This window comes from Fonsecaea erecta, assembly GCF_001651985.1.
Source record: "Fonsecaea erecta strain CBS 125763 chromosome Unknown Scaff2, whole genome shotgun sequence".
In the NCBI taxonomy this organism is placed as follows: domain Eukaryota; kingdom Fungi; phylum Ascomycota; class Eurotiomycetes; order Chaetothyriales; family Herpotrichiellaceae; genus Fonsecaea; species Fonsecaea erecta.
In genome coordinates this window covers 1,460,395-1,484,906 of record NW_017387245.1, presented here as the reverse complement: position 1 = coordinate 1,484,906, position 24,512 = coordinate 1,460,395, and the positions used below count along the sequence as shown (strand labels likewise).

The 24,512-nt window shown below is 54.8% G+C and overlaps 9 protein-coding genes across 9 annotated transcripts; 3 read left to right on the top strand and 6 right to left on the bottom strand.

The window, feature by feature from the left end:
* Nucleotides 1-325: 325 nt before the first annotated feature.
* Nucleotides 326-1,591, top strand: AYL99_02291 (hypothetical protein; the record flags this gene model as incomplete). The annotated part of the gene is made up of 1 exon (XM_018833807.1): nucleotides 326-1,591. The coding sequence occupies one exon, from the start codon at nucleotides 326-328 to the stop codon at nucleotides 1,589-1,591; it is 1,266 nt and encodes a 421-aa protein (XP_018696431.1).
* A 651-nt stretch (nucleotides 1,592-2,242) lies between these two features.
* On the bottom strand, nucleotides 2,243-3,040 carry AYL99_02290 (hypothetical protein; the record flags this gene model as incomplete). Its single annotated transcript, XM_018833806.1, has 1 exon — nucleotides 2,243-3,040. One exon carries the CDS (start codon nucleotides 3,038-3,040, stop codon nucleotides 2,243-2,245), a length of 798 nt encoding a protein of 265 aa, XP_018696430.1.
* A 494-nt stretch (nucleotides 3,041-3,534) lies between these two features.
* Nucleotides 3,535-5,150, top strand: AYL99_02289 (hypothetical protein; the record flags this gene model as incomplete). Its single annotated transcript, XM_018833805.1, has 3 exons — nucleotides 3,535-3,652; nucleotides 3,699-4,028; nucleotides 4,075-5,150. The coding sequence occupies 3 exons, from the start codon at nucleotides 3,535-3,537 to the stop codon at nucleotides 5,148-5,150; spliced, it is 1,524 nt and encodes a 507-aa protein (XP_018696429.1).
* Nucleotides 5,151-5,234: 84 nt separating this feature from the next.
* Nucleotides 5,235-6,395, bottom strand: AYL99_02288 (hypothetical protein; the record flags this gene model as incomplete). The annotated part of the gene is made up of 1 exon (XM_018833804.1): nucleotides 5,235-6,395. One exon carries the CDS (start codon nucleotides 6,393-6,395, stop codon nucleotides 5,235-5,237), a length of 1,161 nt encoding a protein of 386 aa, XP_018696428.1.
* Nucleotides 6,396-7,084: 689 nt separating this feature from the next.
* Nucleotides 7,085-8,296, top strand: AYL99_02287 (hypothetical protein; the record flags this gene model as incomplete). Its single annotated transcript, XM_018833803.1, has 2 exons — nucleotides 7,085-7,147; nucleotides 7,313-8,296. 2 exons carry the CDS (start codon nucleotides 7,085-7,087, stop codon nucleotides 8,294-8,296), a joined length of 1,047 nt encoding a protein of 348 aa, XP_018696427.1.
* A 1,039-nt stretch (nucleotides 8,297-9,335) lies between these two features.
* AYL99_02286 (hypothetical protein) lies at nucleotides 9,336-12,470 on the bottom strand (the record flags this gene model as incomplete). The annotated part of the gene is made up of 1 exon (XM_018833802.1): nucleotides 9,336-12,470. The coding sequence occupies one exon, from the start codon at nucleotides 12,468-12,470 to the stop codon at nucleotides 9,336-9,338; it is 3,135 nt and encodes a 1,044-aa protein (XP_018696426.1).
* A 1,139-nt stretch (nucleotides 12,471-13,609) lies between these two features.
* Nucleotides 13,610-18,166, bottom strand: AYL99_02285 (hypothetical protein; the record flags this gene model as incomplete). The annotated part of the gene is made up of 1 exon (XM_018833801.1): nucleotides 13,610-18,166. The coding sequence occupies one exon, from the start codon at nucleotides 18,164-18,166 to the stop codon at nucleotides 13,610-13,612; it is 4,557 nt and encodes a 1,518-aa protein (XP_018696425.1).
* A 1,424-nt stretch (nucleotides 18,167-19,590) lies between these two features.
* AYL99_02284 (golgi apparatus membrane protein tvp18) lies at nucleotides 19,591-20,339 on the bottom strand (the record flags this gene model as incomplete). Its single annotated transcript, XM_018833800.1, has 4 exons — nucleotides 19,591-19,891; nucleotides 19,952-20,044; nucleotides 20,223-20,238; nucleotides 20,303-20,339. The coding sequence occupies 4 exons, from the start codon at nucleotides 20,337-20,339 to the stop codon at nucleotides 19,591-19,593; spliced, it is 447 nt and encodes a 148-aa protein (XP_018696424.1).
* A 928-nt stretch (nucleotides 20,340-21,267) lies between these two features.
* AYL99_02283 (hypothetical protein) lies at nucleotides 21,268-24,500 on the bottom strand (the record flags this gene model as incomplete). The annotated part of the gene is made up of 6 exons (XM_018833799.1): nucleotides 21,268-21,290; nucleotides 21,348-21,441; nucleotides 21,523-21,624; nucleotides 21,683-21,754; nucleotides 21,854-21,918; nucleotides 23,081-24,500. The coding sequence occupies 6 exons, from the start codon at nucleotides 24,498-24,500 to the stop codon at nucleotides 21,268-21,270; spliced, it is 1,776 nt and encodes a 591-aa protein (XP_018696423.1).
* Between the last annotated feature and the right edge of the window lie 12 nt (nucleotides 24,501-24,512).

Here is a 24,512-nt window from a genome sequence, read left to right as displayed (position 1 = left end):
GAATCTTCGATCTTCGGTGGTCTCTTTCATGACAGGAAAACTCGACCATTTTACTTGTCAATGCCCGACTTTTTCATGTGCGACTTGTAGAACTTGACGACCAGGAGAGGGTTAGATCAAGACAGCAGACTCCCTCGTGGAGTAGGTATGACGGGAAGACGCCATGCCAAATCGGGGTAGTCCTGGCCCGGAGCGGCTCTATAATAATCCGAGAATAACTGGCCGACATCAGTGCGGAGAACTTGTATTGACGTACGAAACCGTGCTCGACACCACCACCACCACCACCACCACCACGACGAGAACCTGAGTACAGCCCTCCACCATGCCTCCAAGACTCAAATCTGGTGTCTTTCGACCATTCGTATGCCCGGAATGCCAGCTCCGCCGGCGCCTCTATCGCGACCAACCTCTGGTCCGCCGCTCTAGCTTCAGCACATCCCCGCGGCTCCAGAGCAAGTACCTCCATCTCACGAACCGCAGCGTCATCCGCCTCGCGGGCCCCGACGCCGCCCTGTTCCTCCACAACCTCATCCCGGCCAAGATCCTCGACATCGGAGGCAGCACGAACCCAATCTACACGGCGTTCCTCTCGGCCCAGGGACGGATCTTGAACGACGTCTTCGTCTACCCTCCAAGCCCCGTTGGTGAACACCCCGGGGAAGAATGGTTCATCGAAGTCGATGCAGAGAGCGCGGGGGACCTGTTGAAGCACCTGAAGAAACACAAGCTACGGGCAAAGTTTACGCTGGAGAGGATAGACGGGCAGAGAATGGGCGTGTATTATACTTGGCCACCACCTGCCAGCGGTAGTCAGGGTTCGGTGAGTTCGAGCAGCAGCACATGGGGTCTCGGAGGGCAAGATCCCCGGCCTGGGATGGGCGTCCGCTGGCTGCTCGATCGGGCATCCTCGAAACCAGGCGCACTGCAGCGATTGGAAGACAGCGGGAGCCAACCGGCCTCGCTGGAGGAGTACACGGTGCACCGCATGCTCAACGGCGTCGCGGAGGGCCAGTCGGAGATCATCCCGGGCCACGCGCTGCCGCAGGAAAGCAACATTGATTTCTTCGGTGGGATCGACTTCTTCAAGGGCTGCTACCTGGGCCAAGAGCTGACCATCCGGACGCACCACACCGGCGTGGTCCGGAAGAGGATCCTCCCGTGCCAGCTGTACGACGCCGACGAGCAGCCACTGCCGCCGGCGGACCAGGAGCTGCCCGAGTACAAGCCCGGCGTGGACATGCCACACCCGCCGCCAGGTTCCAACATCTGCAAGCTCAAGGCGAAAGGGCGGGGGCGGAGCAGTGGGAAGTGGCTGGCGGGGGTGGGCAACATCGGGCTCGCGCTGTGTCGCTTGGAGATGATGACGGACATCCAGTTGACGGCCGACCGGACGAACTACGACCCGGCCGAGCAGTACAAGGTGCAGTGGGAAGCAGGGGAGGGCGTCGAACAGCAGCAGCTGGGGGTCATGCTCAAGCCGTTTGTGCCCCAGTGGCTGAGGGAGGGCGTCGAGCAGAGTTTACGCAGGAAGGAGAAGAAGGTCAAACCCCGACGGGAAGAGGAGGAGGATGACGAGGAACTTGAATAAGAGAGAGAGAGAAAGAGAACAATGTTATCTAATCGATTTGGACACTCATATAAGAAATAATGGATATCGCCTTCCGTCCGTGGTCGCTATACGTCCCTCTCTACATGTGAAACCCCGAGGCACGAAACACTCGCGTTCCGCCACGCTGGGTGGTTTCCGTGAGTTACTGGCTCACTGATTGACTGACCTTAGCAGCATGGCAAGAATGTTGGGATGCACATGACCTCGTTGTATGTGAAGCATCATTTCTCCAGGGTTCTCACCAAATGGATGCTGGTCGTGCCATGGCAGTGTGCCGGAATGGACGGTCACGGATTCCGACTTGCATTGCATTCCGACAAATCAAGGGGCACAGGTCGGTCAGATTCAGGTATAGGCACAGGCGTTTTCAGATACTGGTAGAACTCCGGTGCCAGCTCTTTCCTGTTGTGAGCTCCTCTGCTGGAAACAACAACACCCTTGGAGACACTTTCTGCTGCCACTTTCAGCGCTTGACAACCGGCAGCAACTCACTTGGCCAAAAGTTTGACGAATCCATTCCAGGGGCGGATGCTCGAGGACTCCCCATCTCAGCGGGAATGGAGTCTTTTCACGGCGGGGGGAATGCCGTGGTTAGATTGTAGAAGTCACAAACCATAACTCCACGGTCCGTCAACCGCCGTCGGTTTCCTTGGTCGCGGCCCATTCGACACTTTCAATGCCCTCCCACGGACCCTGTGCCACGACTTTCTTCGCGATAGCCAAAGACTTGAACACAATGACCGCAGTGCCCAGGAGGACTTTTCTGGCCCTGCCGTCGACACGCCGTTTCTTGTCCTTCAGCATCAGGACGTTCTCCACGTCGCCGGCGGCAAAGTTCTCCTCCAGTGCCTCCTGGTCGATCTCCAGCCCGTCCGCTTCCTTGATCCAACGCACTTTGACAGACCGGTCGATCGAGCTGGAAGGAGACTGCTCTTCCGCTGTCGCCTCGGCCGCAGCCTGTGTGCGAGCTTGTGCCTCTTGCGCCTTGTGCGCCATGGCCGCTTCCCGCTTCCTCCTGTTCTCTTCGGCGATGCGCTTGATTTCGAGTTCGCGTTCGGTCCAGGTGCGCTTCACGCCGCCCACCGACGGCATTCCGGTGGTGGCAAAGTCGCCCTCCCGTTTCTCCAGCTCTTCCTTCATCTGTCGCCGCCGGCTTTCGAGCGCCGCCGTCTCGGCCAGCCGCCGCTGCTTCGCCTCCCGCGTCTGGTCATACTTGATTTTCTCGGCGGCGTCGGTGAGGATGGTGAGCGCCGTCTGCAGGAGTTGGAACTTCTCCAGCGTCTCGGGCGTGGGCGTGACTTTGTCCGGGTGGTACAGCAGCGAGGTTTTGCGGTACGCACGGCGGATCTCTGACTCGGATGCCGTCGCGGGGATCGAGAGCAGTTCGTAGAAGTCGACGGACATGTCTGCGTCGTTTGACGGCGCCATGTTGGCCGAGTACTGTCTGTGTGTTGTCGATGTGGTTCTGGGAGGCAAACATAGACTGGTGCAGAAGTGAAGGACATGGAGAGTCGGAGACTGTATGCTCCGCACTAGGGACTACGGTGCACCACACAACCCTTTGGCGCAGTCATTGATTTCACGAAGCTCACTCAACTGAGACGTCCACTGACATCCTATGGCTTTACAAGGAAAATGCACATCTGATCATCTACTGTTATTAACATATGTGCCAGTAATTCAGTCTGCTGATGATATGGCCCCGTCTGTGTAAGATCTGTCGTCCTTCGAATGCTCCTCTATCCGAAGGTCGTGGGAAGAGTCGTGCCTTCCTCGTTTCCTGCGTAATTCACACTTTCCATTGCTCCTTTTTGATTCCACGACACTGAACTCCTCTTTGCTCTTCCCATGATTGCTCCTTTGTCTCCTTCTCTGCTCTCAACATGTCGCTCTCCTCATCCTTCGGCAGATAAACAGAAGATATGACCACTCGGGCGAAGCCCCACTCCGACCAGAACTATCATGACCTCCCCTGTCCTGCCCACATCGCATTCGCCGTTGCCGTGGTCCGATCGAAACCATCTCAATTGTCCATAGAAGGTATGAGCCTGCCGGGTCTGAGAGATTTCTCGCTGATGTTGCTTAGAATACCTTGAGGACCTTCGTCGGGCTATTGTGACAAGGTCTCACAATCCCTCCATCACCATTCTGGACTTTGACGCAGAGATGTACTGGAAAAGTGCATATCACAAAGCTGAGGCAGAGCGTCTGAAGCTGGCCCACGAGCTGGATCAGTTGAGAAAGGAGAGAGATGCTCTTCTGCCGAGCGAGGAAGTCCAGCTCTCAACGCGACAGTCTACTGTTGGCAAGCGCAAACGAGATGCTCCGATGGTGAGAAAAACTCAACCAGCCAGTCTAGACCTTGAGAATGATGACAGGGCCTTGGAAATCGAAAGTCTCGACATCCCTCTCACAGGTACGCCTCCAGAATTCCAAGGTGGGCAGATACTAATTGACCACAGATCGCCAATCGTTCCTTCACGGCTTCATATCCCTCCGCCACAGCCTGCGTTCATCAGATCCTGACCAAGAGGCACTTGTGAATTCCATCAGAGCTGCCGCAATTTCCGTCTCACGGATACTTCAAAAGCGGCTGAGTGCACCGCCGAAGAAGTCTGCCCGGCAGGAAGGCCCAGCAGCGAAAGACCTTTGTGTGGCTTTCGGGAATGCCTATCCGTCAATTCTGCAGGCGATGGGATTCATCCAGCCGCAGATCGGTGAGGACGGTGCACGGTATTACCCAGCTGTTCCCGACCTCACCAAGGTGTTCCAAGCCTTCCTCGGGCGGCTCCACAAGCTTGCTCTGGATGAATACACCAGACAAGAGAAAGACGTCAAATCGAAGCAACGAGGGTCAGCTCGTGTGCGAGAGGTTCTAGGCCGGAGATTCGCAGCGTCGAATAAACAAGCCATCGCCGAGGCCACAGAAATAGTTCGGACTCTGGTGAAGATGATAACCGAGCTTGACGTCTCGAGAGATGCTCATTGTGAAATGCTGGAGGGCTGCTTGTGCACAATTCTCGACCGTGTTGGCTCGTCCCTATCGCTTCTGGTCTTTGCCGACTTGAGCGGGACGAGCGAAAAGCAACCAGGTCTGCTGGCACCACGCGGTTTGTTGGATGTGGCGCATCTGGACGCGAAGTCTGCCACAGGTACGGCCAACATTGAAGGGCCATACCTTATCTGGATCTTGCGCAAGGGGCTGGAATTTTTGCATGCCAACACCAAACACATGTCTCGAAAGTCCCAGCTCATTTTCACGCCGCAGCAGTCCGACGCAAAGGGGGTGGCTCAAGGCAAAAGCCTTCGGCGGCGGATCGAAGAGACACTCCAAAACACCCTTCTTCGAGGTGCGTTTGGCGATGACGATGACGCATTTTACAATTCTTTGAGGCGTGAGGCGGATGGAGAGGAGGAGGCAGAATTGACGAAAATGGTGAAGCAGATCAAAGGCAAAGATTGCTCGCCGGAATGGTTCATTGGAGAGGTGTGGGAGCATTTGGGGTGGGATATCTTATCTGGCAGGAGGGATGTTTGAGCCTTTTCTTTTCATCTGTGGCGGTATGGTCGAATGTCCGAGTCGCCGCCAAACGACACGATCTCGTCGTGCTGACATAGAATGTTATAAGTCTAAACCAAGCACCCTGACGGCATTTCCACCCAATATCTTTCTCTTTGCGACCTCGTCCTCGGGCAGGCAGCTGTCGATGGCCCCTTTGTTACTCTCGACGCTCAACCACTTTGCCTCCTTGTCGTCTCCCAGCGGCGGGAAGAAAGGATGATCTGTTCCAAACATGACCCGGTCCACGTTCCCTGCCGCCTCGATCGCGGCTCTCAGGCCCGGCTGGCCATATATGACGGCATCAAGGTAAATGTTGGTGTGCAGCACATCCCATATGGAACGCTGGGGGCCCTGCCGGTGACCACCGTTGGCAACGAATTCCCGTTCGTGCGCCACACAGGACTCAATTCTCCCCGCCAGGAAGGGTAGCGTGCCGCCCGAATGGGCCAGGAGGAACTGCAGCTGTGGATGGCGGTCGAAGACGCCCGCGAGGTACATCCTCGACACGGCGATGGTGGTCTCCAGGGGAAATCCTAGGGCCAGGGGCAGGACATGCCCCGACTTGGCGACGACCTCGGGGCCGCCAAAGGCAGAGTCGGGCAGGCCGTAGTGCGGGTGCAAAAAGACCAACGTCCCCGTGGAGGCCAAGGCCGAGTAGACGTCGTCCAACGCCGGGTCGTCCAGGCCATTTCCCAGACCTGTCGTGCCCATGATGACGCCCTTGACGTGGGGGAGCGTCTTTAACCGGTGGATCTCGCTGACGATGTCGGTTGCCGGAGCCGACAGGGGGAGACATCCGAAGGCGTAGAGCTTCAGCCCCTCGTGAGAGGTTGCTGAGCTGCTACTATTGTTCTCGGCACACGCCCCGTCGAGATCGTCGTTGATACCCTGGGCGGTTTTCAGGGCGGTGTCCGGGTCGAGAAAGTCGAGCCAGGGATTGGCCAGGCTGATGACGCTGCAGGTGATGCCGTGGCGGCGCATAAAGGCGCGTTTCTGGTCGAAGGACGAGTACGTGCTGTCGACGGGGCGGCCACGCGAGGACTTGGGGCGGGACGGGTCGTCGTCGGAGGCGAGGATGATGAGTCGGGGGTCGGCATCCGGGCTGGTTTCGGTGGTGGGTTGGTAGATGTAGGGGACGGTGGTGCGTGAGGAGAGCAGTTTGATGTACGAGGGCGGGTACATGTGGGTGTGGATGTCGACGACGAGGGGGGGAGGCAGCATGTTGTTGTTGGAGGTGGTAGGTAGGTTTGGGGGGGTGGGGGGAGGGAGGAGGAGAGGAGGTGTGTTCGTGTGTGGTGTGGTGTGGTGTGGTGTGGTGTAGTGTGTTCTGTATACAAGAAGGAGAATGATGGTGGTGACGATGGTGATGGCAGTGGTGGTGATGGTGGTGGTGATGGTGACGATGACGGTGACGGTGACGGTGACGGTGGTGGTGAGATGATACTGTCGCTGTATCTTGTATCTTCAACGGGCTCCTCCGCCACTAGCTACGAGTCCTTATCAGGCTCCCATCCAATCAGTGGCGTCGTCACTCCCCGCCATACACGGGCATTTCGCCCCCTCCTCCTCCACCTCCTCCTCTTGTACATACATATATTTCTCGAGGACATGTTGGATTATCCCTCCTGTTCGTCCATCGTGGAAAGAAAGACTCAGATACCCCGGATTCTGGTTTCAAGAGCCTCCGAGTCGTTTAGTCAGCCGCATCTACTGACGAAGACGCTATTGTCCCGGAACCAACCAAAGAATCGTATCTCCACCCGCCGTCCCCCCTGCCAGTCATCTATCCATCCACATACCTTCTGACTCGTTAGTCAGGGCAAGAGGACCAGGAAGAGCCCGTCCAAGACTACCGAGTGCTGCAGTTGCCCCCTTTCCCCTGGCCCACTCCAGCCTTGTGACAGAAAGACATGGGCTCAGTGGGAGGAGAAGTCGCCCAGAAGGGTGTAGAACAAGATGATCTGATCATGCCGGTACGTACACATATATGTATGGCAGTGCGTGGCCATTGGACCACCAGCAGCTCCATACACGCATGACACATTGCACCACCTGCCCCTTTCTCTCTACATGCCCCCAACGACACCACCTTCCCCTTTCGACCAGAGACGCCGTTTTAACCCCCCGTTTGTTGCCAGCTGATTGACTTCGGGGCCTTCCTGCACGGTTCTGCCGCAACCAAGAAGGCCACGGCCGAGCAAATCTCCCACGCTTTCCAGACCTCGGGCTTCCTGTACCTGCAGAACCACGGCGTCCCCCAGGACCAGGTCTCGCGTGCCTTCGCCCAGTCGGCCGACTTCTTCCAGCGGCCCCAGGCCCAGAAGGATACCATGCGCTGGACCACCCCGGACGCCAACCGCGGCTACGTGACCTGGGGCCGCGAGAAGGTCACCCAGTCCGATGACCCGGACGTCATCGCCCAACTGCGCGCCTCCAATCCGGACCTGAAGGAGTCCATGGAGATCGGGCGGGAGGGCGTCGAGGGGAAACCCAACCAGTGGCCCGCCCACCTGGACGAAGCGGGTGCCGCCTTCACGCGGGACATGCAGCGCTTCTTCCTCACCCTCAAGGACCTGCACGTCAACGTCATGCGTGCCATCGCCCTGGGTATGGGCATGGACGAGCACTTCTTCGACAGCTACACGGACGCAGGGGACAACACGCTGCGCCTGCTGCACTACCCGCCCGTGAAGAAGAGCGTGTGGCGCGCCAACCCGAACCAGGTCCGCGCCGGGGAACACTCGGACTACGGCTCCATCACGCTGCTGTTCCAAGACGACATCGGGGGCCTGGAGGTCAAGTCGCCCAAGGGCACGTGGGTGCGGGCCACGCCTATCCCGGGCACCATCGTGGTCAACGCGGGCGACCTGCTGCAGCGCTGGAGCAATGACCGGATCAAGTCGACGAATCACCGCGTGATCCAGCCCCCACCGAAAGAAGACGAGGGGTCAGAAGATCCCGACGCCACGGTGCCGGCCCGCTACAGCATTGCCTATTTCTGCAATCCCAACTTTGACCGCTGGATCGAGGCGTTGCCGGGTACCTGGGAGGAGAGCGGCAAGAAGTACAAGGGCATCAACAGTGGGGATTATCTGGTCATGAGACTGGCTGCGACGTATTGAGTTTCGTTTTTGGCACGGCTCAGTGAACGGTTGTTCGTTCATGCGACTCCACTCCAGACATGAGAGTGGTGAACAGGTGTGTGGAAGGAGTCACCAGGCAGCAATTCTGCATGATATTTGGAACCAGCTGAGAGGATGAAGACGCCGGAAAAAAGCACTGCGGTCTCTAAATTGCCATTCCTTCAAGTGAAACACGGTCTTCCTTCGTTTCTGGGCTATATAGCGACTCGATCCTTCCTGCCACTACGTACCAGCCTAGAGGCCTTTGCTGTCCTGTAGGTGCAAACCCGGAGTACATATATAATATATACGTTCGTATATAGCCCGCCAACAAACAAAAAGCACACGAGGATTTATCCATGCCATTCTATTCTGACTTTGCTTGCCCTCGGGACCCCTTGCCCTCACACTCTTTGGCATCTATGTGTCACGGGCCTGAGCAACGATATGTACCGACGTCCCGCACGACCGGACCGGCGCACATGCCACCCCACCCAGCTGAACGGAGCGATCTAATTTCCTTGGTCAACCTTGCCCTGTACAATGTCCGGAGTAATTCCAGGACCCGGCGAGCTCTATATGGCACCTGATTGTGTGGCGGCGGCTTGGCGCACACTCGGATTGGCCAGCACTTAATGAGATGGCTTGGCACGGCTTGGCACGACCGCGAGGTATTTCAACGTCGCGTCGTCGACGCTGGCGACATGCTCTCTTCCTCTCTCTCTCTCTCTATCTTCCTTCCTTCCCTCCCTTAGCTGAGTCTTCTCGTACACAGGAAAATACACGACTTCGGTGCCTCCTCCTTGCCCCGTGTGCCATGCCGCCGTCCCGTCACATATACAATAAAGAACAAGCTGTCTTGTGAAGAAGCGAAGGGTCGCTTTCAGTCACTGGCCATGTTCTACGGCAGCTATCACCGCAGGTTTCAGATCTGCTCAGGTAGGTCTTGTGCAGCATATGATAAGATTTGTGATAGCGCTCCACACTAAACAAACCTTCGCCTCTATCTCGTGCCTCGCTCGTACTCTGTACCACATCATCATTCAACCCAGGCTCCTGGCATCATCCAGGGGTCGTCGACACTCTGGGCCTCTGGATCTGTTGAGTCCGTGTCATCGTCCGCACTGAGCCATGCCCTCAACGTCTGCTCTGCGCTTTGGGTGTGGGGGTGCGAAGCGCCGAGGACCCTTTGCCTTATTTCCACGCAGGAAGCCATCAACCATGTAGCTTCGTCACCGCGATTCTGGTTTTTGAGCGTGTGCGCCAGGTTAGCCATGCTGTTCAGCGTGTGGGGATGCTCCGCCCCGAGCACTCTCGTCCTCGTTTCCATCACTTGCATCCCCAGCTCCTCCGCCTCCTTCCATCGGCCTTGATACTGGTACGTTAACGCTAGGTTACCTATACTAATTAGCGTGTCGGGATGCTCCGCCCCGAGTACTCTCGTCCTCGTTTCCATCACTTGCACCTCCAGCTCCTCCGCCTCCCTCCATCGGCCTTGATCCCGGTACGTCGACGCTAGGTTAGCTATACTGGTCAGCGTATAGGGATGCTCCGCCCCGAGCACTCTCGTCCTCGTTTTCATCACTTGCACCTCCAGCTCCTCCGCCTCCTTCCATCGGCCTTGACCCCAGTATGTCGACGCTAGGTTAGCTATACTAGTCAGCGTGTTGGGATGCTCCGCCCCGAGCACTCTCGTCCTCGTTTCCATCACTTGCACCTCCAGCTCCTCCGCCTCCTTCCATCGGCCTTGATCCCGGTACATCGACGCTAGGTTACCTATACTAGTCAGCGTGTCGGGATGTTCCGCCCCGAGCACTCTCGTGCTCGTTTCCATCACTTGCACCTCCAGCTCCTCTGCCTCCTTCCATCGGCCTTGATTCCAGTACGTCGACGCTAGGTTATCTATATTAGTCAGCGTGTCGGGATGCTCCGGCCCAAGGATTTCCTGTAGCTGAAGAGCCTTTTGAAGGTACTTCTCCGCCACATGGTGATCACCCTTCCAGTTCAATGCCTCCCCAAGATTATTATAGGCGCGCAATGTCTCCTCATCGGAAATTCCCAACTTCTTCTCCCTCCAGTGCACTACTGCGCGATGGGCGTCCACGGCTTCACCGAACTTCCCATCGGCAATGAGACATAGACCCATCTTTTCGAGGAGCCGGTACCGCTTAGGAAAATCCTCAGTCTCGCTTTCTTCACAGAGTCTCTGAGCGTGTGGTAGATAAGCCGTCCAAACATTTTTGTACTGATAGTCTCTCTGAGGGAATAGCTCGGCGAGTCGTATAATGCAGGCCTTCTGCCAATCACGAAGTTTACCTTGTTTCCTTAGCCAACTTCGTGCAGCAAGATAGACCAGTCGATGCATGTCATACAACGCTTCATGGTTTATCCGACCGTCGTTCCCTGTCTGCCTCGTCACAAAGGAGTATCCCTTCAGCGTGGCAAGGGCACCAATAGCATCTTTCCTGGAGTCGACTTCCGGCAGCAGAGACTCTGGAATACTTTTTTCACGAAGGCAAGCCATCGAGCTGAGAAACTGTGCAGCTAATGGGTGGTATTCGCGAATTCGATTGAACGAGATAAGCCAGGTGGTGGCGACCGGATTATGGGCACTAGAATATCGAGATCGATCGCCAAAATCTTCACTCAGTAACTCGACCACTTCTTCTTCGGGTTTGTCCATGAGTTCTAGGTAAGTTGCCAAAGGCTCTTGGGTCATGTTCATGTAAGAGGCAGCCTGGAAGATAGCCAGTGGGAGGTAAGTCAGCTTGTCGAGCAGGATGGTCGTTTCGTTCTCGTCTGCGGCAATCTCTGGTTTCTCCAAAGCATTCTTGAACATGGTCCTCGCTTCCTCCGGTGACATCGCCGTCAATTCAATCACCTCTTTCCCGGCGAGATGGCTAGCCACACGTCGTGATCGGGTGGTGATGATGATGGTGCCATTAGTTAGTGTTGGTAACCACTCTGCGGCTGTGGACTTCCCATCGGTGGGATCGGATCTCCTTCCCCATAATGCCTCATCGTCAGCGTTATCGAGGATCAAGAGCCATCTTTCCTCTGGATGGTTGAGCCATTGCTTAACCAGCGTTTTGACGTCGGCCTTGGCATCTTCAATCCCTGGAATTCCAAGCTTCTTCCCGATTTCAAGCAGATCCCTTTCAAACGTTAACCGATCTGTCGCCTCGATCCAGAAGTGCGAGTACTGTGGGTGTTCTGAACGGATTTGGTAGACTAGCTCCAACGCTAAACGACTTTTGCCCACGCCTCCTAAACCGAGGATGGACACGATTTGGCTGCTGCCGAGTTCCTCAATCTTTCGCTTAAGACGTCGAAGCTGACATGTGCGTCCAACAAATTCTGACGTCTGGCTAAAGGGGATATACCAGATCGGCCGAGCATGTCGAACATCGGAAACCTTGTTCGAGTCGACCTGCGCCCCTGAGAGCTTGTCGATCTCGCTTTGGAGTCGAATGAATGCATGGTCTCCTTCACCGTAGATCGGAGGCATGAACACGTTAAAAATCCCCAGTAGGCAGTATGCCTTGTCTTCCTTTCTCTTGGTGTCCCGTTTCGCAGCCCATCGCATCCGCTCCTCCACGCTGAACGTAAGCAAAGGGACGCCGCGGAGTGCTGTGAGAGGGATCTCGGTCGTCTCGTGGATCAAGCGCTCGAGGGTATGTTTATCACCAAGCCACTTTCGTTCTCGCGAGAAGAACTCCACTGTCTTCGGAGCAAGAAGTTCTTGAAGCGTCCATCCGCGTGTGAACCACCGGCTTCTCCGAAAATCTGCCTCCCATGTCCGCTGGGGCTGGCTGTTCTTGTCAACAACCTCCACCGAAACGTCTGCGAGGTATACATAGCATTTTTCTGCGTCGCGGTACCAGCGATACATCGAGACAATAGCTTCAGCGAGTTCGGCATGATTGGCTTTATCGATACAACATGTGTCCACCCAGAAGTACTGTAGCCCGTCTTTCTGAGCTTGTTCTCCACAGAAGTGGATCTTTTCATAGCCGGCCTTGCGCTGGCTAGATCCATATTTTAGATCGTTGAAGGTCACTTCTTCGTCATCTGCTCCCCATGTATGGGAGAGGATCGCGTAGCGTGGAATATTGTCGATCAAGTCTTTGGTCAGGCTGAGCTCACCATGATCGTCGAACTTCAAAAGTCGCATGGTGAAACTCAGATCTCAGCATTTGGTGACACGCATCCGCTCTGCAGAGAGGAGGATTATCGCTCGCATTGCTGATGAATGCCTCTTGCCTGTTGAGGGATGTTTTCTTGCAACCTCGAGGATGTGAAGTTCGGGAGGCTGTCGCACGTAGAGCGAAGATCGATCAGGAGGGGGTCCGCGGCGGAGTGGTTGCCTGGTAGTTTGGGTGAAAGAGGGTACTCGCGAGTCTGCCGCCGAGACACAGCAGGTAATTCAAGCCATGGCCATGGGAGCCCAATTGATTATGGGAGTACATGTTGAAGAGTGGTTGATCAGGCTGAAGAGTGGCCTGGAGTAAATTCGCAGGCATGGAAACCCGAGTCACTGAACAGGCCCTCCTATGGATCACGTGATTACAATATCTAAGCAGAATTTGGTTAAAGACCTGCGGAGGGACTTGTTGGCATTACTCTATAGGCGCGGCAGATCGCCTGACATTCTCTTAAAGGCTGGCGAGTAGTGGTATTATCAGAGTCGACTTTCTTTTTCCAGATATCGCTGGGCTTAATATTTAGATACTGTTTCCAGGATGTCTCGAGAACAGCATCATAGCTTGTTAGCTAGATTTTCGAGAGGAGATATGTAGTTTAGTCCTTCAAGTGTAGTGGCGGCTTAAGCAGTTCATTCTGATATGGACAATCAGCACTGTGCAGGTCACTCTGGTCGAGCGAACTCGAAGGAGATTACCATGTGATTTGGCCCCCACGGGGATGCCTTGCCCTGGTGCGACAGCTAGACAAAATACAACAGAGCGACGTCGCTAGCACGGATGGAAATAACTTGCAATACATTTCGGGAAGTTCTGTACTGTAGATATATATAAGTATATGTAGACAGAGAGTGGTGTCTTTCCCTCTCTCTCCCCTCCCTGAAAAGTCACTAAAGCACCGAGCACCAAAGCACCAGGCGCCGGGCACCAAGCACCAAATATGAACTCGTTATGAGGATGGAAATGGCAAAGAAAACCATGGGCGGAGTTTCAGCACCAGCTCAGCAGCTTCGAAATAACATCAATCTCAAGGTCACCCTGCCTGCCCACCCCTGTCGAGCATGCATTAATCGAGTTCGTGTACTGTCGATCGTAGATTCTCGAGCGGCGTCTATGCTTCACCTCCGACGGGACTTCGTCTTCCCATGAATATCGACGGGCCGGGTTCCGTGGAGTCGGGGTCGAATTGCTGGGCCACGCGCCCTCTCTCTGGCACGTAAATCCCCGGCGAGGGCTCTCGCGGCATGGTCATCGTCGTCGGTGCTGCTCCCGTCGCCCCAGGCTCAGGGTTCGCTCCACTGACGCTCGCACCCCTCGATCGGGGACCAAATCTCGAATACTCGCCCCGGCCGTCCCGATCGCCGCCTCTCATCATGAAATCACTAAATCCAGTTCCCTCGGGCCTCCTCTCCCCGAGCTCCCAGTCCTGGTCATCTGCTCCATCGGCACGGGCACCGATGTCCACGCCAAATCTCCGTCTCTTGCCTATGAGTCGCCGTTCGCGCCACCAGCCCATACTGTAGCGGTTTCCGCCGAAGACGGTTTCGAATTGGGAGGCGCGCATCCATTCTGCGCCGTCGGAAATGACCTGGTGGCGTTCATCGACGTCCTCGCCGTTTTCGTCCGGTCCTGCGTGGATGGATTCAGGTCTGGGACCGCCATCATACCCAAAGGACCGTCGACGGGGCTTCCCACAACACTCACAGAGTCCGTCGTCCGCGCTGTGGCACAGATCGCTGCCCGCAAGCAGGGACATGGTTCCTGCAATGGAGCACGGATTACATGGGAGAACGTGGCGGAATTTGGTGGATAGCCATGCTGCTCCGGCTAGGACTGTCATAATTCCGAGGAGAACCTGTAGGATCAATTTGCTGTCTTTGTCTTGGACGAGGCGTGGAGTGTCAATCGTGGTCGGAGAGGTAATCGTGGAAGAGCTTTGGCGTCGATCAAGGCGAGAGGAAGTGCTCAGGCTGTTTACGGGGCCGCGCATGTTTGCGGAAATAGCCTGCGCCATGTAGATGCGATAGAATCTGTTTATCGCGTTGATGAGGACATCGTGATTGTTTGGACCGGCGAGAGATGCTGGATCATGGGGTTCAGAGCCGTTGATGATGGCTTGAAAGAAGATGTCAAACGTGTTTGTGCTCGAAGGGTTCGTCGTCGGTGTGCCGCCCTCCCCGTTAAACACGGTCATCTCCTGGGCGAGGTTGTTCTGGATGCGGAAGTCGAAGGTCTTCACCCCGCTGTGGTTACTGAGCGGATTGTCGTGGAGGACGATGCTGCTCTCAACCACTGCTGGTGGGTGGCTCGAATCAATGGTGGTGCTGTTGGGCTGCAGCGTGACATTTGCGTTGAGGCCTTGAATTTCTTGAAAGCACACCATCGTGGTCACTTGACTCGTGTCCGTGCTGTCTAGTTGGAAGTGGCCGAAAGTGAATGCCAGACTTGGGCAACCAACCGGTGGATTGTCACTGATGTATTGACCACGATTTTCGCCGTAGTTGCCATACGTTGTTGCATTCTCACCGAACAAGAGATCTAACTGTGCACCGGCAAACGTCCCCTTCCCACCCGGAGGCAATTCGAAGTTGTTTTGGTAGAGAACAAAGTTGTCCGTGCCAGAGGAGCCGGCGAGCTGACACGAGTCAGGAAGTGCTGCTCTGGCGGTGATGAATGCTTGATCCGTGGCGAACGCGCTGTCAGCACCAGCCTTTTGCGTGGACAAGGAAATGGAGTCGCTGGCAAGAACGTCGCATCTGAGATTTGCGCGAACAGCCGGAAGCACGTGTGAGGATGATCCAGACACGGTCGTGAGGCTATCCTTCGTCAGGGCGGAATTGTTCAACGACAGCTTTGGGAACACGAGACCCTCGTAGGTGAACTGAGGGTAGCTGAAATTCTGATGCATGATCAAATTTGTAATGGCTGCCGCTCCATTGTCATTAGAGAAGCTGTTCGGCCACTGAAGGTCAAAAGAGTCGACCTGAGTAAGCGAAATGCTCGCCCCGTCAACGGTATAATGCTGAACGTAGTACAGTCCAGAAGCAATGACTGCCAGGACGCTCGCCACCGTAGCCGCGGTGATGCTCAGCATGGCACCGAGGCTCTGCGTCCTCAGAGCCTGTAAGAATGCAAAAGGAGGTGCTCTCCCAAGAACATTGTTGAGGACTGATCGTCTGTGAATCGCATTGCCTTCTGCCAGGTTGTTCCACGGAGTAAACAAGGCTACGTTGAAATCAAGCATGTTGACCAGCGCTGCCAAAATCAGCATGACGAGGCCAGGGATGTAATGGCTGTAAATCTCGGTCCACTTGTCGTCCGCCACCGTGTAAAGCCCATTGTGATTGTCAGAATGTCGCTGAATGAGCTCCAACGCCACGATGAGGCCCAGTGGCAGGATCAGGGTGACTGTCAAGACCGGAAATGTTGCTGTGATCGGTAACCACCACTCGAACTCCCTAGTCGGTTTGGTCGTCGATTCGTCTGGCTCGCCTTCGGAAGTAACAATTTTGAAACTCCTCGTCCCAGAGTCCGTCGTCGCAATCGCAGTCCCAAATTCAAAGCCTGCCAGGGCAGATTTTTGATTCGCCTGGCTCGGAGCGCCCTGCTTTCGCAAAAGTCGATTAAGCTCCGTACTTCTGGTCAGAGTCGTCGCAACTGCCGCAATAGAGCTCGGATCGCGGGGCACAACCGCTCTAGGGGCGATAAAGATCAAGGCAACGCAGAAGAGAAACAGTAATCCAGAAGCCGAAGCCATCGTCCACACAGAGACATCGTTGACCCGAAGCCTCCGTTCTTGACGAGTCACTTTTCCCCCTTCCACACTGCTGTCTTCTGGGGCTCTCAATACTTGATGGGCATACTGGGATAAAATTCCATTAGACGTCGCTTGAGCGGCTGATGCCATTGTTTCCGGGTCGATCAGAGTGTCGACGTTTTGAGAACCCTGCGTCAACGCCATGAGTGTAAATATAGCGCTTGATTCGGTCAGAGTGTCGTCGTTAATCGTATCTCCAAAGAGGACTTGGGCAGCAATCGAAGCTTGCGTGAGAACATTGGTGGCATTCCAGTCCGAGAACCCCGGGAGTGTGCTATTGCTTGCTCCATCTTTCAACGCAACCGTTACGGCGGCATTGTTGTTGAGGAGCCGGGTGTTGTTCGTGACCTGAGCCCTGGTCATGGAGTACGAAGGGATGCAGAAGACGTTCGCCACATTATCAAGGGTCCGAGAAACATCGCTTGCGATGGTAAACGATCCACCTGCCAGGGCGGTGGCGTTGTCAAATAGTGTCTGCCGGTAACTGATATCGGTTACCGTAAACAACAGCCCCTGCGGGCCATTCGAATCAGGAACACTGGCATTCGTGGTGCCACAGAAGATCTGCTGCATAGTCCCTGTGACCTGGCGCGTGGGGACAATCTCAGTGTATGGATTGTCCGCTGGCACGCTGACCGAGGACTGTCGACGGCACACATCGCCCGCATTGAGGGTGAAGGTGATGTTGCTCGAAGTCGCGAATGCGCTCGCTGAGTTGGTGTCGTTCACAATCCGCGGAGTCTCCAACTGCACATTTAATGTTTTGCATGTCATAGTCGGCACAAAGGCATCGACTTCACCAGATATTATCGCATCGTCGCCGATCGGGATATCAGAACTGACTGTGAAGGCACTGTATGCCAGATCAAACCGAACGCCATTTTCCAGTGGCACACCCTGAGCCATACTGCCATAGTACGCATACACCGGTTGAGCCGAGAAAGTCGATGGATCGAGGGCGGAACTCGGATTGAAAGAGTCAGCACTGAAACCTCTAGCTTGCACGGTCGCACTCTTTTGAGCCACCTGTGTTGGGAGAGCGACCAACAATCCCGTCGCAAAGACCGTGACCACCTTTAGTAATATAAACCCCGTAATCGACGCAATAACCGCAAAATGACTGTTTTTGAATGCTTCGAGTAATGATACAAGTTGAAAATTCGAGATATAGTCGACTAAAAGACTTTCCGACGGTTTGATCGGTCCGTCTTGGAGCGCATCGTAGGGCATCGCCAGTTTCGAGTGGTGGTCCACCATTCTCCAGGCGGCCACGATGATGACAACAATGACGGTAGGCGTGTACGCCCATGCATAATGATTTGCTCCCTGGTCGATGTGGAAACCATCGTTCTGATTGTCAAAGTGCCAGAGGAGAATCAAGCCGATTAGAAACGCGGCAAAGACTAAGGCGAAGAGACCCAGGAACCACTGCTTCAACCAAATGGGAGTCCACAGGGCGGGCATGGGTCCCTGAGGAGCGAGTAAATAGCCATCGTCCGTGGTAATGGCCGAGTACGGGCGAAGTTTGATGGACTCGGGTTCGTCTTCCTCTGGGACCGGGGAGATGGGGACATATTGGCGAACTTCCGGTCGTTGCGAGAATCTCGGCGCGTACTGTCTTATCGCCGGGGGAGCGTGGATGGAGGGAAATCGACTGGGGCCTGGTGGTGGCTGTAGTTGAGCCGACGATGGTGTCGACGACTCCTGGAGTTCGGGCGAGGGCTGTCGGACTTCTGGTAATAGTCGTTCGGAGCTGTCATCTCGGACGGCCGCCGCAGCAACTTGAGCACGGCGCTCAGCGTCGGTGATGGGAACATTGAGCAAGATGCTGGGACGACTGTCTTCTTCCATGGTTGAGGCCAGACACTGGGGGCGACATTGTTGGAGTCTCGTCTGCCTGGGCTAATTCATCCTCCTCTCCTGGTGTTCTGTCTTTCGTTTGCTTTGCTTTTCTTTTGTTTGGTTTCTTGTGGTTCTTTTCTTGGGCAAAAGAGTAGTCGAGGGGTTGTGTTAACAAGTTTCTCACCGAAAAGAGAAGAGTTGTCACTGGAATGACTTTTTTTTTCAGGCCAGAAACTCCGAAGTTGCCATTCGAGTCCAAGCCAGGGACGAACAAGGAAGCGAGAGGACACCGGACAAGACTAACCGGGGCGCTCGCTTGAAAAGCCAGAAGGCCTCAGCCGCAAATGAAAAAGAATAGCACACGGAGGTCTGGGCGATGATTTGGCTGGGGGGCCCGAACCTTCGCAGACGACAAGACAGTAACGAAACACGAAACACAGCCTTCATCTTCGCCTTGGAAACTGGACTGGTTCTGGTCTAGCACGCCACACGAGCCTTGTTCCCTTGTTACTCTTCAGCCTCTCACACGCCAAGTTTCTATCCCCAAAGATTTGCAAGCTGAAGCCACTCATCACTCATTATTCCTTGGTTGGGCGTGGGTCCCATCTACTCAATGCTCAATGCTCAGGCTTACTATTCAGCTACTCTGGAATACTTTTTCAAGGCGGACTGCGCCTCCCCGCAGGCTACTATTACTGCTATTACGGCAGGATCCATCTCGCTGGGCCGTTAAAGTTCCGGTCGATCACGATCCCATTTCACCACTCCCCACCACAAGAAGTAAAGCACCAGGGGAGGAAACGTTGGTGATGACACGAAAGAGATGGGGGTCCCTGTGGCGGTGGAATCGGGGTGTTTTAGAAATGGGATCTCGCTCCCTTTGTCCAGATTGCCGATCACCAGAACACCAGAAACCCGTCCTTTTGCCACGGGCCTTGTGACAAATGCAGTCATAATCCAGTCAATGGAAGGAACAGTAAGCTGCATTGGAGTACAATGTCGAGTTTATTATATCTTTACTCCAGCTTCGAAAGGTGGTGCCCCAAGGCAACCCACGCTTCCTTCCTTCATTCCTTCGTGCCGAGCCTCTTCTGACGAATTGTAATAATCTCAATTCTGATGCCATATGCGTCTTAAGAGGCGCTTTTCCCATGCTGAACTGAATCCTACTCATGGCACAAATGACTATCCAGCCTCCCGCGGTGTTCATCAGCGGCATTGTATATACCACCCTCATAAAATTCCTTGGAGGTCTAGGTGAAACACTCCATCGGGTCACCAAAATGCCTTTTCCATTGAACTCCGTACTCCCTGCGCTCGAACAATCGGTGTCCAGGCACGCCGCTAGAAATACACCATTGTCAAATCACTTTTTGTTCCACTGAGTTCGATAAGATGGCCTGGTGAGAAGGTAAGGGAGACAAGTCGCGCATTTAGACGATCATTTGTGCCACTCCCCGGCCACCCAGTGTCGTGCTTCCCACGAATTCTTGCTGTTTCAATCCTGCCAGCGCGTAGCAAGCTCCCGCCAGGGCCAACACCACGGCGGCGGCAATCAAGCTGCTGGCTTCCACAATGATGCTCAGCCATTGGACTAGAGACATGAGGCCGTAAATAAGGGCGCGCATGTAGTTGGTGGTGAAGCGTTTGATGAAGGCATCGAATTTGGCAGATGTCGGGCAGATGCGTAGCAAGAGCGGGATTTCGATGAATATGAGGACGAGGGAGGAACAACTGCAAGATCACAGGTTAACCGCGCAACTTCTGGATGTCAGGAGCCTGTAAGGGACGCACAGTAGTATGACGCTGAATAGAATGAGCAGGTTAAAGTGGAAGATGTTGGCGATACCCAAGGCAAAGCCTAGGATGATGCAGAGCACTCCGAGCCTGGTAATCCTCTCGTGTCAGCCCTCATGCTCGTATCTTTCAAGGTCCCTCCATATTGTGCTCCGCAGGTTATTCAACCGAGTGAGAAGCAGTGGTGTCTTCGCAACAAGGTCATGCTGCGCACAAGAGCACCAGATATCGCGGGGGAGGGCGCATGGAGCGAGAAGGCTTTGCTTACCACTGCCCATAGATGCCTGCGGCTCACTGTCAGCACTGATCCGGTGCAGTCGCAACACCAACCCTGAGGAACACACTCACTGAAGTTGCGCATTCTGAACTCGTCCATGAGCGCCATTTTGAATTCCTCGCCTAAAGGTACAGGGGTGGTTTGAGTGTCGAAGTCGGAGAGGACAGATGTGGCACAAAGGCACTGTCTCAATGCAGGCTGATGATTGAGCCCCTCGCCGATGCAGTAATGTTCGGGTTTAATCGTGGATGCAGATTGTATGTGGACCGTAAAACGTGAAGGTATAGAGTAGAGGACTGAAGTGACCGAGTTGTTGGCAACGACGTCTGCGTTGTGTTGGACCAAAAGTTGTCGACAGATGACGGATTGCGGCTGATGTTGTGGTAGGTGCAGCACACCGAGACAGGGATGCGGATGCGCCGAGTAGTGGCCTTAGCTGGAGCCCACCAGCCCACTAGGACCACTGAGCACGACGAGATGGGCACAACAACAGCACCAGACAGCAAGACTTAAGGGACTTGATGAGGTCCAATTGCTCGACAACAACTATTTACTTGGTTCCCTTTCCCAACGCCACTTCTTATGGATACAGAGGGGAAATGCAGCAGCCTGACTGCGTGGCGCCATCACAACAAATCCACAGTCCGAGCACTCCGTATTATGGTCCACGCGTGCATCTCGGATCGCCAACCAAGAAATTATTATTAGGCAGGCAGGGTGGCAGGCCACTCGGGCAGCCGGGACAGTTACTGCGAAGTCGGAATTGTGGCAGCCTTGTCGAATAGATGCTTGCTCCAACAACGTGCATATGGAAGAATGTAAGCTTGGTGCCAGTTACGTCCCCTCTATCATCGCACTGTTTCTTGCCTCCTCGCTCAACACCGACATAGCCTTGTGTGCTTTGCAAATCCCTGCCTCCTCCCTCCTGCCCGTCCTGCGCCATCTGCTATGCATGACGACCTATCATGTGGGCCCTGCTCAAGGCCGGGAATTTGCTGGATGTCAGAATTGACACGACCTTGTACTGCTGATGAATCTATCCGCTTGCGGCGTACACCACTGTCGAGAGCTGTTAGCCCATTCGATATCTGCTTGGCACGTTCGGAATCCACCTACGTCTGAAGACATCGTTGAACACGAAGTAGCTGCCACTCTCGGGGCGGAGGTTGAATGTCTGGACGTAGCTCATCGGGTGTGGTTGATCGTCGACCTGTTTGTGTGATGTCTTTCAGAGACCACGCCGCCGTAGATTTTGATGCAGGGGGCTCAGCCCTCAGTGTGGCAAACGTACCAGCAATGCACCCGTCACCATGACCAAGATGCCTCCTTGCTCGTCGGAGGGTTGCGCATCCGTCGTGTCTACTCGGTGTTGGACTTTTTGGAACGGGAGATTCTGCCAAATCCCTCGTCATCAGTGACCCCTCGCACAGTGTAGGCCCACATCCACGTACCGTCAGCTTCTCAAGGATATTCTGCGTGCCCAGGAAAGGGTCTTTTTCGAATGTAAGCATCGAATTCTGTCTCTGTGCCCGTGCTGCCGTGTCAGAAAACATCTAGCTCTTTCCTTCCTCCCGCCCCATCTCGACTCATCTGCACCAAAGGCGTGGGTTCCGCAAACATACGTAGAGAGCAGCCAGCTGTGTGCGGTCGGTGTCGAATGTCTTGTAGTAGAACTCGACGAATTGCTCTGCGTCGCATTAGGCATGCTTGTGCGCTCAGTGGATTTCCAGGGACAGGGAGGCTCACGGGCAATTTGCTGGAAGTCTGTCCGAGTCACTTCTGTCAGTCCCGCGATCTCAGGAGAACACATGCGCCCAGAAAGTTGGGTGCAGAGGACGAGTTGAGATGACTCCAGCACGTACCTCCCATCTTGATGAACAGATCGTCGACTATTCCTCTCTCCGAAATGGTGACCTGAGGAGGATGTGGGAGATGCGCCGGAGACAACTCAAACTTCGCTTGCCTGTGCAAAAGAGGACGTGGAAAACAGCAGTCGAAGGGTGTATACAAGAGAGAGCAGATGCGTGCTTGTGACCCCGCGGGCCTAGTCCAACACCTGAGGCTAGGTGACCGCCAGGTGGAAATTGTGTCACTCAGCGCAACCGGCCCCCACAGCCTGATCTGCCAAGGAAAATTCCATCGCTTCAATTTCTTTCTCTTCCTTTCGTTCACCCTCCTCTTCCATCCCCTCCAACAAGCAAGGTCATCCTGCAACCGTTTTCTCCTTCGTATTGAGCCTGTAGACCCATCTCTGAGTGGCCTACTTATGTTATTTCTGGTAAGCCGGCCCTTTTCAGCGCCCCCGATGCTCCCCCTTCACTCCGTGCGTTCAAGAAGAGCTCCGATGATTTTGACCTATATGCTCAAACGATAACTGACGAGACGGATCCGGCATGTCAAGCCATCCGTCGGTGACTTTAAAAATTATGTCAAGTCTCAACAGTATGAGGAGCCCATGAGACAACGCACGACGCAGATTCGTTCCTGTCCCTTTCGGACGTCAAGCTGCTAGAATTTCCTGCTGACTTCTCTCGACCTTTGATACAGGTTTTTACTCTGCCGAACCTCGCCATGAAATGCTGAGAGCAACACAGCTGGACCAGGAGCTTTGGGGCTTTTTGGTGAATATAATTGTATTACCAAAGTCTGCAATTCTACGATTTCGAGTTTAAACACCTCGAGAACCTTGCGTATCGAGCACATCACCTGGATGGCATCGCTTATAAACCCATGCCCGGATCCAGGATCCCTCCACGTTGTTCATAGCCACGTTCATAGTTCATTCTCTCCAGGAATACCAGGAGAAATGCATTATCCTCTCTTCCCCCCCCTTCCGCTTCCACGTTCACCGCGCTCCCCTTCCCTCTTGTGCCAGGGGTCGCTAGGCCACACCCATCCTCTCACCGTCCTGGCCTCCCTTTTCTCCCCCATCTGTGGTTCAGGCATCCACTTGTCCTTGCCGTCTTTTCCCAGCTCCTCAACATCGCCATCCTCATCGACCGTGATAGTGCTACCACCATTTCCACCGTCCCACACTCTTTGTCGAGTAAGTGTTCCAGGACCACCAACGTCCATGAAGCTACCTGGCTGGCCGGGCAAAGGAGTGGCTTTGGCCAGCATAAGCAGATAGTACAGAGCCAAGGTGACAGTCATGTTAACGGATCCATCTGCCTCGTTCCCGTTTCGAGTAAATGTTTTGGTTTCCACCGATTCCGCGACTTCCAGGTAGCCGAAGTATGGATGACCACGATCGTCACACCCGGCGCGGACACAGACGAGTTCAATCTCTGTGATGATGAAGCCGTAACGACAGCTATGATCGCGCATGCATTTCTGCAGGTGCGCCAGAGTGCGTAGGTACTCGACCTTGCGGGCAGGGCCTTCACGGCGCATGCCCGTATTCCAGCGATCGAAAGACCGGACCAAACCAACAACGCGACCTCGCGGCAGTCCTGAGAGCGTGCGGTCATTGTCACTTGGGTAATTGGCAAGAAACGTGGGAATGTTGGCGGAGTTGGCGCTCAACCCAGAGCTCGTCGGAGCTGGGGCCACGTACAGAGCAACAGAGTTATTACCCAGGGACAGCCGTGTAGCAGCGTTAATTTTGGGAAAGTAGATCTTGGAAATGAGATTGGCAAGATCGGCCTCAGAAGCAGGTGTCACAGTGCTCGCGTTGGAGCTGGTCAGAGGTAGACAAGCTGTATCATGTTCGAAGTTGAGTAGCGTCAGAAGATCCGGAATCGCAGACATGGTCTGGAGAGAAAACGATTTCCAGGATCGGACGTTGCGTATATCCCACCAAAAGTGGTTGGTTAGACCACGGCCGGTTTGGAAGGTGAGGTGCCGCACTAGGTTGATGGGCTGTGTTGGCTGGGTCAAGTAGCTCAGCATGCTGATCGTAGAGACGGGCGGCAGCATGGGAGGGGGGCTCATAGAGCAGGTCCTTGAGATAGTTTCGAGATCAATCGGCATGTCAAATGTACCCTCCAGGTTGATGATGGGAGGCTCAGGCATGGGAGCATTGGTATATGGCATGAAGTTGGTGGCGAAGAGGTCAGGAGATGGAGTTTGTTGGTTTTGAGACATATAGACGGGCATTTGGCGGTAAGTGGGATAGCCAAACCGATTCAGAACATCGCTGTTGATGCTCGACGCTGAAGTCGAGCGAGAATGGGTCCTCACAGGCACACTGAGCTGTGCTTTGGCGAGCCCAGGAGAGGGATTGAGCGAGTTTGATCGCGAGTGAGGCGCATTCGAGACTGGAGACATCATGGACATACA